At 30.8% G+C, this 17369-nt stretch overlaps 1 protein-coding gene across 2 annotated transcripts in view; it reads left to right on the top strand.

Moving 5' to 3' along the window:
• LOC105258129 (heterogeneous nuclear ribonucleoprotein L) overlaps nt 1-17369 on the top strand; it is a 144880-nt gene that overhangs the window by 21672 nt on the left and 105839 nt on the right. For both annotated transcript variants that reach the window (XM_011269215.3, XM_011269213.3), the window contains exon 3: nt 2002-2071. In XM_011269215.3, the coding sequence (XP_011267517.1) occupies nt 2002-2071 (70 nt within the window). The remainder of the gene's footprint in view (nt 1-2001; nt 2072-17369) is intronic.

Below are 17369 nucleotides of genomic sequence, written 5' to 3'. Positions count from 1 at the left end.
TAATAATACTAGAGTCTCGATTTTCTCAATATGTTATAAATCATGTAATATTGCATTTCTTTGACCCATTAACATTTGCGAAGTGTCTGATTGGACAATAATCTCGTGCAAATCAATGACGACATTCGATCGCCTCGATATATTACTTTGCATAAATAGTCATTGAAATCAATTGAACGTAATTTATTCATCAATCGTTCTCAATAAAGTTGTAAATGTATTAGAGTATTTATTACGTATAAACTTTTCTTTCAATATTACAATTTTATATGTATGAGCAAAAAATTGCATTTTTTTTATTTATTTAAATACTTTTATTATTACATTAATTTATGTTCGGTATAATTTATTTCAACTATGTCCATTCTTTAATTGCATTGAAAATGCAAGTACGATATTTCTTTCAAATAGAAATTCCTATTTGTACTATTATAATGGTGCGTTATTAAAAAAAAACACTCAAGCGTGGAATTGGATTTTCGATAAGTACCAAAACGCGGTTTATACATCGCGATGTCGAAAATTAATTAAAACTACATAGTTCGTTAAAGATTGACCCGTCTGTCGTCCGACAGTCCACGTATAATAATAAGTTAAGTCGAGCATTAAGCGTGATTCAATCTAGCGCTCCGGGGCATTCTGATAGCAAATGATATCTGCTTCACGGATTCACGATAACTCTTTAGTAAGGTAAATTCGAGGCAAAGCCACTGAGTGCCCGCAGAAGCAGATATCAACGTTAGATAATCGGCAAAAATCGAAAACAGAATGAAGATAAAACGATATTTATCTTTTATTCGTAAATTCAATATTTTCAATTCTATTATCTTCATTTTCGATCAAAACTGAAATATACATTTTTTTTATATTTTAACGCTTGAGAAACTCAAGTTTTTTATTATAAATATATTGCATGATATAAATGTTAATGTTACAAGTTTTTTATTTCGAGAAAAAAGAGAGAACTAATAATTCAATAATAGGCGTATTTTTTCATGTATTTTTCCATCTCGAGATACATAGATATTAAATCGTGATATGAAAACGATATAAACAAGCTTCGAATATAACGTCGATCATCGCGAGTAGTAATTCAATTTCGCATCGACTCTTTGCATCGATTCTAAGCCATTAATCCATACAACGGCATTTTCGCTATTGCTCTCGTGGAAGAATTACCTCGATTGATTTGTGCTAGATGCAAGTCACGATAGAGAAAGAAAAAGAGAGAAACGGAAAAGAAAATGTACCAATATCAACCGCACAAAATATATCGTGCAGTGTTCATCACCGGTTGGTTGGTTGTCTCACTGTACGTATACAAGTGTGCACATCAATTCTCGAGTGGAGATTACTTCGTTTCGTTTTTCCTTCAACTGAGAATGTGAGATACTCTATTCTTGACGTCATAATTCTCTGTATCGTGGAATCTACGTTTCCATAGTTCAAAAATATTTTGCGTACGAAATATTTTGCATATAAAATATTTTCACGTTCTTGTATAAAACGTCGACGCAATTCTGTAAAATGTGCGCAATTGTGTAAAATAAGTTAGCTTACTAATATCGAAAAAAAATTTTTTTAATGCAACGAATGTTCAATATTGTGACGAGTATTTTCACTTCTAATATGATTTTTTAAAGATAGTGCTAATGGAGATCGAAAGTCCATTAGAATTGATATTTTTCAATTTGTGCGAAGCCGAGATAATATTTTTAGTTTGAGCAATCAATGCAATTTTTTGCACCGCGTCAGCAAAGACGTTCGTGCTGCAGTCGACGAAAAATGAATTATTATTCGCGACAGTTTTTGCAAACTCGGCGATAATCGAGACCTCGTTTTCGACTTCCGTAATTGAATTTTCAAATAATTGGAGCGTCTATTAATGAGGACGAATGATGGAAGTTCGATTTTATACGGTCGCGTATTATGCCTTAAGGCAAACTTCAATAAAGTCCTCTGTGTATTCGCTGGAATAATACGTATCAATTAATGTTTCAGAGAAGACAATAACAAGCCGAACCATGTCCTCCTCTTCACAATTATCAATCCAGTTTATCCCATCACTGTGGTGAGTTTTTCATGAATTTATCAATTAATATTGATACGACCTTCTGTTTTTGTGTGTTCTGTTTACACTTTTACACCGATAAAATAATTAACGCTCAGCACGTAATTCATATTTTTAACATCCTTATACACACACAAACAGAAAAAAATAATATAACTTGCAGATTATTTATTATATATATTTTTTCTGAAGCTTAAATGTTTTATTAAGCGTCTAAAAGGAAAGCAATCTGAAACAAGTATATAATAAATAAATATATATTATTCATTTAATATAAATAAATTTAATAATAAAATCCAGTGATCCAAAATAAAAGCCAGTGATAAATGACCAATATTGCATATACGCGCTGCATTTTTTTTTTGGTTTTTTTCCAAATTTGCAAACATGGCAGTCGAAACGAAAAAGTGGCGCAATTCCGCGATGCGCGGACTACAACGACGATTGGGGGAGAATATCGAAGCCAAAACCACCGAGAACAAAAGTTGGCAGCACGTCAGCCTTTTAGATTTCACAGGCCGTCGCACTGCATTTTATTTCTGTTTTGCGCCAATAATAGATGAGCTTTGAGCTCTCCCGCCGTTTCTCTCCTCCGCTTCTCGTCGACGGGTCGATGTCATTCGACATTGTTTGCCTCTGTGCTTCTGTTCGCGCGCGAGCGCTCGCATAGTTATCCAGCCACACAAAGCTCGTTTTCTTGCGCCTCTGCCGCGATCGAACCACTAATTAAAGAGCCGACTGAAGGCTTCTTGCTCGCGCGATAACCGAAGATGCTAACAATACTACAGTGTATCGAAGTGTAGATTGTAGCGTAAACACGATATTCTTGGTTCACGTAGCTAAAATATCTTGGCTCCAGCATTACAAATATTTATTTTATTCCTTCATATTTACTGATATCAGAAATTAGTGTTTTATAAAGAGATAAACATGAGGAAAAAATTATATAATCTCCAAATTTAATTATAATCATATAATAATGTTATTCCGTATAAAATATCATAAAAATCATGAAAATATAAAGTACTTTATTTGTTAATATTTATAATTGTAGAAAAAAATACCTATCTTTATATACTATTATTTAAAAATATATAACTATAATCTATATTAAATTAATAATTATTAAAACAAACTCTTGCATCACGAACGGGAAAAATTACTATGATATGTGGTAAAAACAAAGTGAAATTTTGTAATGTATACAAACAACGGTTAATTTGTAAAACGCGCTTTATATTCCATTAAGAGCTCATCTTTTCAATTTAATTAAAAGCTCATCTAACTAGAGCTTCCTTGAAGGTTTAAGCTCTCAAGCATGCTCTTAGCTCTTTCTCCATCTTTGTTTTCTTTCTTCTCTGTTTGCTCCCTCATGATGTTTTGTTTCGTAAAGCAATTATTCGTCTAACATTCTACAATTTAATGTCTTGACATTTACAAATGAATTGTCATAACTGCTATCCATTAAAATAAATTAATCGTAGCATTCGGCCTTTCTTTCCTCCATTGATTGTTTTTTTATTTTCTTCTCACGCGAGCTTTTCTGTATATTTAATCAGCAAATGCGCCGATCAATATTTCATTTTATTCAAAAATATACTGCCGATCGGTTTTTTCATCCACTAGCCAAACATTTATTTAACGAAAACGCTTCGCGGATATGCTGAACGGATCTATGAATGGAGAACACGCCGTTATTTTTGGAGAACAGTAAATTTATGAAATTTTTGGTTCTCCCAGCGCGTAATAAATAAAAATCAATAAAAAGTCCATAATATAATAGTGCGTATGTAATGTAACGGTGACAGTTGCAGCTGGAAGTAATTGATTTAAATTAAATTTATAAGCTGGAATTTTTATAATTTTTTACGCGTAATTAGCGTTACAAGCGAGTTCGCTTTTATAAGGTGCAAAGCAAATTAAATTAGCATCATATTTATTGCGGAATTTTTCGGAAAATGCATAAATATGTACATATAATATTTGACAGTGACAAAATCATCAAATAATTTGTCATCACACGTTTATTTTTACTATATTAATTAAATTGCATATTGCTTATATGTTGATACACTGTATTTATGTTATGAAACACATGTCAATATATAACAAACAAAAATTAAAAATTAAAACATGTAAAGTAATATAAAATTAACCAAGCGAATTCAATTATAAATGAATTATAAACAAATTCAATAAAATAAATTTTTTAAGCGATTCAAGATACTTGAAAAAATACAAAAACACATATTAATATATTCCTTATTTTATATATTAGTAATGTATATTCATATATGAATATTGTATTTTCATATTTTTATATATATATTTTTCTGTACTTTGTTTAGATTTTAATAAAGCGTTTGACTCATTAAAATAGATAATAAATTGCATTATTTTTTGTCTTAAAAACTTTAGATATACAAATTGAAAGTCAAAAACTACATAACTATATAAGCATTTCTTTATTAAAAAATAATTATTACTTAACTTATGATTAAATTATTATCTATTAAAATATTATTTCGTAATTATGAATTATTTATAATGAAAACTGTTTTCATCATAAATAATTTAAAATTTCATTATATGTTTTGCGATTTTAAATTACATCTCTTGCTTCATGCGATATCGCTTCGAATCGTAAGATAAAATCAAAACGTTTTTTATTGGGATTCTCGCCACTTATATTAGTCATAAAGCTTCTAATTGTGACAATATTGCAAGTATCATTATCTCACATATTTTCCAATATATCCAATATATATTTGAAATAGGGCGAAATACAGAGAGTATATATTATATCTAATTTATCATGATGTAAATGTCAGTAAATGTTATGCATGAGCAGGTAAATATTAATATCATTAATGACACGTTCTATGAGTCATATTATAATGAAGGGAGTGAACATATATAAAATAATTTAAATAACGTAATATTCATAAATTTAATTTTTAAAATATTTAATTAAAAGATAAAATTAATAAAATATATATTCTATTATGAGATAATATTGTCTTTGCTCAAAAGTAAAATTTATTCATTTCCTATTTATTCAAGAAAAATCAACATTTTTCTAAAGCATAACATATATGTCATACGTGGAAAAATTTGAGATATTAATTAAATTTTAAAAATTATAAATTTAATATAAGTATTTAATATTTTATAGAATATTATTAGTATGTGTGTATAATAGTTAATATTAGAGTATTATTTTAACATGTATAAAGTTTAGTTTTGTATTGAATCAATTATATATTTGTTGAACATCATATTTTTATTAATATCTTAGGTTTGTAAATTTTATTAATTGAATATTCTTTTAGCTCTTGTCAAGAAACGGAGAAAAAAGGAACAATACCTATCTTAAAATATTATTTACGTTTAAAATTAAGACATGTGTGCAGAAAATTTTTGATTTATACTAGTCACATACTTTGTAGATACATATACCAGACATGAATTTAAATGTGTCGCTAGACAAGAATAACCGGATAAATAACTCAATTTTACATCATGCTGCAAAGGCCAGATATTTCGAGATACCTCATCGAATCGCGCGGGAAAAGTCCTGCGGGACATTGACCTTTACACAATATAAACGCTTTGTGCGAAATCGAGTACACGTGCTCGGGTGTAAATTCAAGCGTGATATTGGCCTTTAAATAGCCCCGCCGTGTGTATGCAAACTGCGTGCAAGTTGCGTCGTAATTTGGAATAATGGTAGTGACTACGCAAATAAACATCTAACTAAATTGTCTCAGTATATGACAGCTTTGAAGTATACGATCTTAATGATAGAGTATAAACTATGCAATATAGAAAAGAGGAATTTATCGACGAACGCGATATATTTCATTAAATTAACATAACAATATGTTTTGATATTTTCGAAAGCCATATTATCGTAAAATATTTAATTTTGTAATATTTAGACAAACAGAAAATTATAAATTTTACTCATAATTTATTATATGTATATTGGAGAGAAATATATTTACACACTGTGATTCCAAATATTAATTTTAATGATATTTCTCATATGTTTAGTAAAATAAATATTTTTTAGTTCAAGAAATGTGTATAAATTAAAATTATGGAGGGATGTTTAACTGAATCAATTGCACTATATTCTCGGAAGAAAATTTCGTTATTGCATATCTCGTATTATCGGATATTAGATTTCAATAAATGGATTGCAGAGGGCCATTAAATTTATATCAAGCGTAATTGCACGCATTCCATTCATCTACGTTGAGAAGAGTGCTGTGTATATATATTCAGTTGCATTTAGCAACTTGTTACACAGAATGCGGAAATAAATTTTCGCACGCTTTGACTTTGGCAATAACACACACGGTGATGTGCGACAGCTTGCTGGATTTAGATTAATGAAACAGTTATTTCAAGACTCTCGATTCCGATCCTAGCCGGAATTTGTAATGCGATCCCGACCTATGTTTCTGTCTAACAAATTGCAAACTGGATTATGGAGATGTAAAAAAGTCGTATGTCATGCTTTATCACATCGTTATAATAAATTAATCATTTAATTTAATTAACACAATCCTCGATATAAACCAATAAAATAATAATAAACTAATGAAAATTTTAGCAGATTTCCAATTATTCGACATTGATTTGTCGAAAATGTGTGTGTGATTAATCGCAATATTTATAGTAGTATCATTTAGAATAAAATAAGGCTGATGGCTTTATTGGTTAATTACACACAAATATCAGATATTTCGGAATTGAAGTAAATTGATTAATATCGCGTATAATATTGTAGAATATAATATTTAATTGCGCGAAATATCACATGCTCGAAGATACAATTTGTTCGTATTACGTTTAATTTTATTAACCTCTGTTAAGCTAGCAGGACCAAATTAGCAAACTCAAACCAAACTTATCACATTATTTAGTACCTATTTTATACTAATTTGTACCACTAATAATAATTTTGTATCCTGTGCAATTTCGAAAAAATCATGACACTGCCAAGTTAATATTAATATTAAGCCAGCAGGACCACAATAAAAAAAAAGAAAAAAAGAAAATCAAGTATAAAAATTGAAACTTTATATTTATTGTTGAGACTGGTGAAAGGGTAGTTTTTGAATAATCGGCGAGGGTACAAAATCTAAAACTCTATATTTTGATAATACAAATTATGCCACGTCAAATGTACAGGCGATTGATTCTGTTAATAGAAACGAGTACTTTATTCTTAAGACTGATAGGGCTAAATTCAATTGGGGGTTGTTTGAAGCAAAACGGATGAATATATTAAGTCTTTTTGATGGTACAAATTAGTACAAATTCAGTTTAGTGTATTTCTGTACTTGATTTTCTTTTTTTCTTTTTTTTTTATTGTAATTCTGCTGGCTTAATATTAAGCAGTATCATAATTTTTTCGAAATTGCACAGGATACAAAATTATTATTAGGTACAAATTAGTACAAAATAGGTACTAAATAATGTGATAAGTTTGGTTTGATTTTGCTAATTTGATCCTGCTGCTAGCTTAAGATATTTTATTATTATTGCTTCATTTATTTTCGATGCTGCTGGAGAAAGATTAACGAGAAGACATATGTACACGTCATAAAAAAGTGCTGCATGCCACGTCGGGGAACAATAAAATTGCCCGGTGACAAAATATTCCCGCATTTGTCCAAATCTATTTCGACACGCAAAACATGACATTTTTTACAGTGAATTATTGAGGTTTTAAAAATATATCTTACATTGGAGAGAAAACTTCTTCTTGTTCCAAAAAAGAAAACATAAACAGGTTATCAAAACTTTTTATGAACTGTAGCATAATTATAATAATCTCTTTTGTTCATTCTACAATCTTTAAAAACTAAAAGTTTTGAAAATACTTGGGAAAGAAAACAATGAAGCTTATTTATGAATAATTTGTTATATTAAAATAATATATTATATTATTCTGTGTGCATGCGAGTGTACAAAATCAATTAAAAAGATGGAATGTACGAATAAATATTTGCATATAAGTTTTGACGTAAATATAACGCTTTTAAATTCGAGTTAAAAATACGTATCGCGATAATAACTCAGAGATAGGTCATGCCGGCGTCAGGATCGACTAAAATTCTCTTAGGATTCTTCTCCCAAGCGTAAAAACTTTTCGAAACGCTCCATCCACTTGCTTTGAAGTAACTTAGGTCGTAGTTTTAATTCAAACAACATTAGCGCTCAACATTTACTGACAGTCGGAGGAAATTTTCCTCGAATTATTCTCGTTGTATGCGCGACATTTGTGCGCTCGCGCGTAATTTGCATCTTATTGTCACGGTTGCTGATTCGTCGGCTCAATTCGCGCTCACGTCCGAATAATTCTCGGTGGATAAACTTGCGATCTCCGATGACGAGATGGTCACATATCTCGAAATGGAGTTCTCCCTCGCGTAGGAACGACACGTGGAAATTATACTCCCGCACGGGGGACAACGACACGAAGTTTCGCGCATCGAAACCGGTGCGCGACACCCGCGTGAATGTCTAACGTATTTAATGTCCGCGACCTACTTTCCTTGTCTCCGGAGAGAAAGCTCACCTAGATGACTATCTCTCGTGTATTCACTGCCAATTCCGAACTAACTCGCATTCGAAACTTCCTAAGAGCGGACGTAGAAGGAAGCAGCCCTCGTTAGAGAATCCTAGATCCTTCTTTTGTCACGTCAGACGCGCGTCTAATAAACCTTCCTTCGTTTAACAATGAATTAATTGAGTTTTCGGAAAACTTGGTAAGAGAACACTATCCACGATGGAAATGACAGCTGTCAACGATCGTTCGTATCTCGGAAAATTTGAGAGGGCTGCCTCGCATCCTTCGATTTGGTACCTACTTTTTATACTTTTGTTCTTCTTTCAATTCTTTTACTTTCTAAATATCCCAAAAAACAATTATACGCGAATTTTTTTTTAATTATTTGCGCAAATTTAGAAGCTGTAATAGCCATCGAAAAAAATGGAGTAAATAGCAAGTTGTTGAAGTGAATCAAGAGTCCAACTGCGTCTATTAACACAATGTTTTGTCGTCTTTGGAGGCACTGTTGCATACATATAAAGCGAGCTTATTCTCGCTGTCATTATTTCAAGATATTCGTCCCTGCACGATTAATCATGATATTTCGAGCTGTGAATCTTCCCTAGCGCAAGTCTCAAAATAATGGTTACATTTTACTATCAAGAATAATTTCCGCGTACACATCGTATGTGGTATGCACACGTGTCATAATAATCTAGTGCGTTCTTCCGAGAAGTATTTCTCTGCAATGTATTCATAAACGGATCTCGAAATGTCGTCGGTATATTCTAAAGAAAATCATCCATCTCTGCGTCGATTCATCTTTCATATACGACGAGAATAAAAACAGTACTTGTAGATTCTTTTTAGTTTTTCATTTTTTACATGTTCTTTTTTTAAGGTAATCGGAATTATTATATTTGATAAAAATATCACGAACAATTAGTTTAATTTATTCGAAATTATATATATAATTAAGCCAATAAAATCGTACTGCATGTTTAATTAAATTTCCTGATAAATATGAGAGGAATACATGTATATTTTTATGTATACTAATTAAGTTTGTCGATCTCTGTTAATTAAATGATAAATAAACGATTATAAAAGTCTACTATTTAAATCATACAACATTATTAATTACCCTTATCCGTAAGAGGTGTTAATTACGCTGCTAAAGCAGGTGCGATGCTTAATGATGTGCATAGAAATCTGATCACGGGATAGAGTTTCAGTGGAGAAAGAGTGGGTAGGTAACATTATCGTTCAGTTTCGATAATTGTTCGATGATGGCTGAACATGATCGAGGATTTACGCTGCACAGTTATGTTACCGTTATCGGATTATTGCCTGCGTTTAACTGCGCATTTTCATTTTACATTTGTGCTGCGTCGCATTTCAAAGTGATACACAGTTGAGTCACAAACTAGTTCAATTTTATCGAATTGCTGGAAAAATGCAAAAAATAATTTCCATGTATCATGTATTTCATATGCGTGCATTTAAAAAAGTCATGAAAAAAAAATACCAATCGCTTTACACACATGTACAATTAGGAGAGCATACATCAATCTTTGTGTAGGAGTTTGCAAAGTAATAGTTTTTTTATTTGAAGATAAAAATTTAAAATCTTTATCACACGTAGTTTTATTGTTTTAAGTATCCTTAAGTATCTAGTTTTTTAATAAAAATACGATAAAAATGTTTCATTTTTTTTCTTTTTATTTTAATATTTAAATATAATATTTTAATATTTAAATATTAATAAAATTTCATGTTTTATATATTATATATATATATATATATATATATATATATATATGCATTTAAACTAGATTTGGAGAAGCCATATAAATAGTTCCGATTTAATTTGGAAATTCAATTAACGCCTTGAAAGGATATGCGACTCTACTGTAGCAAGGGTTTCTCAGTCTGTAGTAAATATAACATGTCGCGAGACACTTAACTGTATCTACATATATATCGTAGTCCAAGCTAGAAGTGATTCTATTGTAACTGTACAATTGTCTAGACAAGTCGTATATTATGCTCAAGTAATGCAGCAATAATCAAGATTGCTCGGTGTGTCCTAATCTTAGAATAACTATTATCTCAAACTCTTGGGCTATAAAATATATATTAACTTTTTTTAATGATCACAATTTAATGTCAAAATTTATCACATTCTTTTTTAAATATTTATGTAATTGTGATCATAGCTATTCGCTGAGGAAAATATTCCTTACAATTTCCTCCAGATTTTCTTCAATTGTATCGTTCTAACTTAAATAATATATCTTATGCGCTCTTTGTTTATTCATATAATATCGCTTAATGACTCTTGTTTAAACTTTGTCTTTATCATGAGAAAAATTCTCTATTTTTGCTATGATATTCATTTTTCTTCGAGCACTTCTTAACTCTCTCGATAACGTTAATATTCCTGCACACCATCAAAAATAAACTCGTTGGCGGGGACTTGAAACGCGACGGTGGGTATCGGGCCGTAGGAAAACGCATCTTGAAAATGTTCGCGTAGTGTCGTTCTTGGGTCAGTTTTCCAACAGTTCGAAACTGTTCAAGACTCTCAAAAAGAAGAGCGCTGCTAATGTTAGGCTGCTTTAATGTTTCCGTGTCTTCGCGTTTCTCCAAACAGCTTTTCAAAGTACTTTAACTTCGAACATCTCTATCGCTATCTTTCAATGGGAAAGACACCTATTCACAAAAGTATTATAGGTGTGTAAAAATACAGCTGTTACTTCTTTTTATACCATACATTTTTATACTTTTAAAACTACTTGTAAATTTTAAAGTTTAATTTTTTTCTAAATTTTTAAAGTAATCTACGATATTATGATTATTTTTAAATAAATAGTAATGTACCTATATGTTAATAGAAATAATAGTTTAATTAATAAATTGTCATATTATTTTGTAAAAAACATAAAATATGTATCTCTCTCTTTAAATAAAATTATGACAATTATATCGCGGCCAAAAATTAAAATAATTTATTGCATACGAATACTTTTGTACTTGGACAAATACAAAAATATTCATATGCAATAAATTATTCGAGTAACATTCGTTCTTGTGTGTGAGAATGCTTTTCGCATACTGCATTCAAATTGCATGCATCTGCCGGCCGTATCATAAATCAATCGCAGCTGATATCAACAATTCATCGGTTAATTCCGATCCAAAGAGCCTCGATCGAATTTCGTAGATGATTATTCTGATTGGCAGCGTAGAAACGAACTGTTATTCTGTACCAGTTCTGTACCAATTTTCGATTTGCGTAATTTCATTAGATTACATGCATGTAATTTCCAAAATGGAAGGTTTGCATGACATTTGATGCATCGTGTGTAGATGCGTAGCCGCTGTTAATTTGATTCTTTCGCATCATATATCAATAATGTGTAATCAATATCAAAAACAAAATATGTAACATCATTTCCTTCGTTTGTAAAACCATGATAAAATTATTTCAATCATGTATGTGTTGTTACATTTTTCTATATAATTTCACAATTTATTTAACTTATATTAAATGCATTATATTAAAAATATCAGCTTATATAATAGATTTCTAAAATTTTATATTATTTTATATTAAAAAACAAGTCGAACAATTTTTCATGCAAAAGAACTTGTGGAATAATTATTGAATTTTGAATAATTATCGCAATACTGTTTAACAATGCGCGTCAAATTTTCTCTACATTTGGGTAATATTCCTAATTCATGATTGACAAAAAAAAAACTCAAATAGATTTTCGAATCTATTTTTCTTTGAATCGATCATTCGTATAGCTATTCTTAACCGAGGAGAAGGGCAGAAAGAGCGTTTTCGTCGTTTTAACCACTCTCGCAAAGTGCTCAACGATGGGGTGTGGTTCGAGTGGAGAACGGACGAAAGTGGTAGGCTGTGTTTGAATCCATCAAAGCTGCTCTTTTTTTCCAGCTACAGTCGATAATCGATAAAATCTAGCCCTTCTTCTCGTTCGTTCACTGTTCTCATTTTCACGTCCAGTATCTTTCGTTTGCGGTCGGAGGCATCTTATCCTATTCCCTGCCAGCAACAGCGTTTCTTCTTAGCGAACAGCCCGTAAGAATCGTCATAAATCCAGGAGTTGCGCCGGCCTATCCACCCACTATCTCCCCACGTCGCTGCATGATATATCGCGATAACTTTTATTTACGACGCGGCGTTTCATCCTTTCTTTCTGAGAGAAAAAACTGCAAACCGTACTGAAAAGCCTACGTTTTTCTCGCGATGCCCAGGTGGTTATAAGTATTTTTATCTTCCACAATTTGCAATTCCATGGAAAATTGGAAGCTTTATTTTAATTGCTTTTGCATTTATCATTAAAGCTTGATCGCTCTATACATTTTTTATAATTTATTCATTTTTTAAATATTTTTAATTAATTTCTCATGAGAAATATTCTATTTATTTGCACATAATTATAATTTATATTACAAATATAAATAATATAAATAATATGAATTTATATTACAAATATTTTTGTTTTTCATTTTTTCCTGTATGCTATGAGATAAAATGAAATATAAGTGAGATATAAAATAAAAAAAATTATATGATAGCAGTATGGAATAATATTGCTAGAATAAACTTCGAAATTTTTGAATATATCAGCAAATGAATATTTTCCTATCATCAACATAGTTAAATATTAACTTTTTAAATTAATCAGATGTGTAGTATTAACTTGTAATTGGAATTTAAATGCATTTTATTTTTATACAACTGATGAGATTATTTTTTGTTTTGTTTTTTTAACGAGAAATTTTTTAACGAAAAGCATTGCAAATTTGATTTTTTTCGGAAATGAACAATTGTGAGATATATCAAAGATTCATATCTGTACCGGATATTTTTTTGGATGATGGAATTGGTACATATCAAAACTCAATTTTGTAAGATCGTGAATGGGATGTAGAATCTGGAATTCTGACACTTTCATTTCGTGAAATACTTTCAAATATTTCAGAAGGATGTATTTTCCGCTTTTTCAAAGAAAACATATTGCGAAATCTCTGGAACACGAAATCTCTGCTACTCAATATAGAATGAAAAAAAAAAATTTTTTTTTAAAGCAATATTTGTGTCAATTTTTGTTGTATTGTATTAAATTATTATTGATGTTGTATCAAATCGGTTATTATTGAAAAAAATTAATTGCTAGATATTAAGTATCAAATTTACTTATCGATTAAAAGATTTGTTTTCCTATCAGTGACATGTTTCTTCAATTGTAGAAAATACTATTATATATTTTATTTTCATCTTAATAATTTTATCTTATAAAAATTTTAAAAATATAATTTATTTAATCATGATATCGCGATTATTGCAATAGTTGAATAATAACTCGTACCATTTTTTGGAGATTTCTCGACTCGTCACATCTAGTGCAAATATTTACAACACTATTCTGTTTGCCGAACAATGCGAGTCCGCAATGAATCAGCCGAGAATTTTCCGGTGGCTTTCGACGAGACAATGTATCCGCCCTCTACGAAATATTGATTTTTTTTTATACACTACCGCCGCGGATCTGGTGACATAATGGTGAGTGCACGGTTGGACGACTGTCCGAATACCGTCGGAAGATGTATAACTGTTTGAAATTTAAGTGCCGTTGCTGTTGTGACAGGTCCGACCAGCCGCTACTCATGTATCGCGTGTCTTCGTGTTGCTGTGTCGGGTATATTATCGGCCGGATTATAGACTCGTATATATGGTTCTCACGCAACCTACACGTCTGCGTTGCTGCTGGACTCGAAATGCGGTGGATTATCGCCATATGATTGATGCATGAACGATCACGAATAGTAGAAACAGCTCATATTTGCAAATGTCTATCAATGCATCTTCGATCCGAATTATTTATCTTCAAAACGATCTCTTCCAAATAAATGACATATTAATATCGATTACGCGAAACGATTATTTCTGATACATTTCAGACTGTATAATAACAAAACGTTATATTATATTGGATTTTCAGTCGATTTTAATTAATAATTTGACTATCTTCTTTTAATATATTTATTAAATTTATTATTTATATTTATTATTTATTATTTAATATAATTCTATAAATTTGGAATTTTCCAATAACTTATTCGAATTAAATAAACTTTTAACTAACTAACTTAAATTAAAATTTGTTTGATCTAAAGTCTGTTTGGAGAAGAACATTTAAATTGAAGTATATGTGAGAGATCAAATATAATACTTGTATTTGATCTAATAAAATAAATTGCGCGCAAAATTTTACATTTATGAATTTTCTTTTTGTTTAATTTATATGTGAAATCCAGAGAGATAATATAACATGAATGAAGAGTCGCGCGTAGATTTAGTTATAATGATAATTAATTTCGTTACGCAATAACATCGTTATCGACACTAACGGGTGATTATTAATTAACGTTAATAAAATATCCTTTGTATGCAGTTTTTTCCACCGCGCGCGTTTCTAATTGCCATCAGTAAGATCATTAGTCGTCAGCTGAAAGCGAGCTATAATTATTATAATAGCTCTATTATCCTCCTATATTATATTAATTTAATTATATATAATATCTATTGCACGCGATCGTTACTAAGATGATATTGCTAATCAAGAGTTTAATAAAGTACTATGGGAGGTTTTTTGCTGGTTTTTTGTTTATCGTTACACATTCGTCACACACGTGGGCGGTTGTTATTATCCCCCGATTATTATGCATATATGCAATGCAACCATATGTATCAGCAGATTGCAAGATCCGCGCACGTTGCATGGACGCTCTATTGTGTTCGTAATTACATCACGTATACAATGTATCTCGCAGATTGTGAAATATGAAAAAGCTAAAAATACATGCTATGAAAAGATCAATTATCTTCTTCAAGTAAATTTTAAGTAAGGAATGTATTGTCAGAAAAAAAGAGCTTTATATAAAGACAATACATGAAAGCTTACAGCAATAATGCTTATAATATTCTCGTAAGAAATATGTTTTATGCAAATTAATTGATCTCATATTTCCTATGAGAGACCGTCTCTCATAAATCTTTTATGATATGATTAAATTTAATAATTTTTTTGTAAAAAATCAGATAAGTGACGTATCATGTCACATGGAGAAAATACTATAACAATAAATATTAGAACATAATTAATCATAAAATACAACATATTAACATAGAAAAAAATCACGATATTTTTATTCAATAATATTACCTATTTTAATATAATTGTTCAAATATCTTGATGCATAAAAAAGTTAACAAAATAAATGCATAATTTACAATTTTTATAGTAATAAAAAATATCTTAACATTACATTCCAACAATTTACAATAAATATTTCAAAGGAGAATATTTTCATATCTTTTACTGTAAAATTTTTCTCTACGCATTATAATGGAAAAGAAATTAATTAGTAAGTGCCTTGTTTTAGAATGATTAATTGAGCAAAACATGATGGAACCGAAGTAAATTTACCTCGAGACTTTGATTAAAGAATGTAATGAATGCGGCGAATTTGAGTCTCGCGTTTATTAACTATACCGATAATATGCGACGCTAAGTCGATGTTGCCGTTACGCCGATCTATATATAAAGCCCGCAAGAGTAAAACGCGTGAACGAACGTAGAGATGCGGGATCGAATACACGCACGAGAGCACGTGGTTCCGCATTCTGTGTCGCGGCGACCAAGTAGCGCCCGCCACGTTTCGCACCATGCTAAATCTCAATTAATAAAAACAGATATGAATTCCTGACGTTGTAGATTTATATCTCCGGACTAATCTCTACACGCGCGATATTCATCAAACCCATTCTAGCCTCTACGCGCCGTGCATACTAATTCTTGGCGATTAGCCTTACGTCGCCGTTCCCGAAATCTTCTCATTTCTACTCGAACCACCGTATCCTCCGTCTGACATATATAATCTTCACGGAAGAGGAAATGAAAATTTATTAGAAAATCGCGTGCGCGTATATTAAAGTCCATACTGTATTAAATTAAACCATTTCTTGCTTTTATTATTATTCGTCAATGCATTTATATTTAATTAATTTAATCATTGTGTAAACTGTTTAGGAAATACAAGCATTATTTTTCAGTTGCCCCTTAATATCTTTGAAAATATCGTTTTTTATTTAACATATGTGAAGTGACGTAAAGTGAAACACGTGTGAAAAATATATTTTCGACATAAGATAAATAATTTTTATACGAAAAATATTCATACCTTATATTTATGTGTAGAGTGAACGCGTAATTTCACTGCTATAATATTTGGCTTGACGAAATCTAATTTTGTTTTCGCTCTAATGTCTTCTCATTTTCAATCGCTCTTTTTCTCCTCGCGAAGCTTTTTACCGATAGCCATGCATTATTCGACGTCCGGGGCAGCGTGCACGTTGTATATCAAGGGAATTTGTTTGTTATCGCAGGGAATGGAATATCAACTGTGCTTTGAATTTGGGCGATTAATCAACTGCCTGACGTTGCATACCTATACGCGGCTTTCGTGCGATATCGATCCACGACAAATACAGATTGATCGCGTAGGTGGTGCGCGCCGTTTCGCTTTCAGACCTTTAAGGGTCGCGTGGATCAACACGAATTTCCAATAATACTGGATCGGATTTCATGTCAAAACCAATTTTATCACAATTAAAGAATATCGCTGAAAGGA

The sequence above is a fragment of the Camponotus floridanus genome, unplaced genomic scaffold, assembly GCF_003227725.1.
Source record: "Camponotus floridanus strain SB8 unplaced genomic scaffold, Cflo_v7.5 scaffold88, whole genome shotgun sequence".
In the NCBI taxonomy this organism is placed as follows: Eukaryota; Metazoa; Arthropoda; class Insecta; order Hymenoptera; family Formicidae; genus Camponotus; species Camponotus floridanus.
The sequence above is the reverse complement of the archived record's forward strand: the minus strand, read 5'-3'. Positions and strand labels throughout refer to the sequence as shown.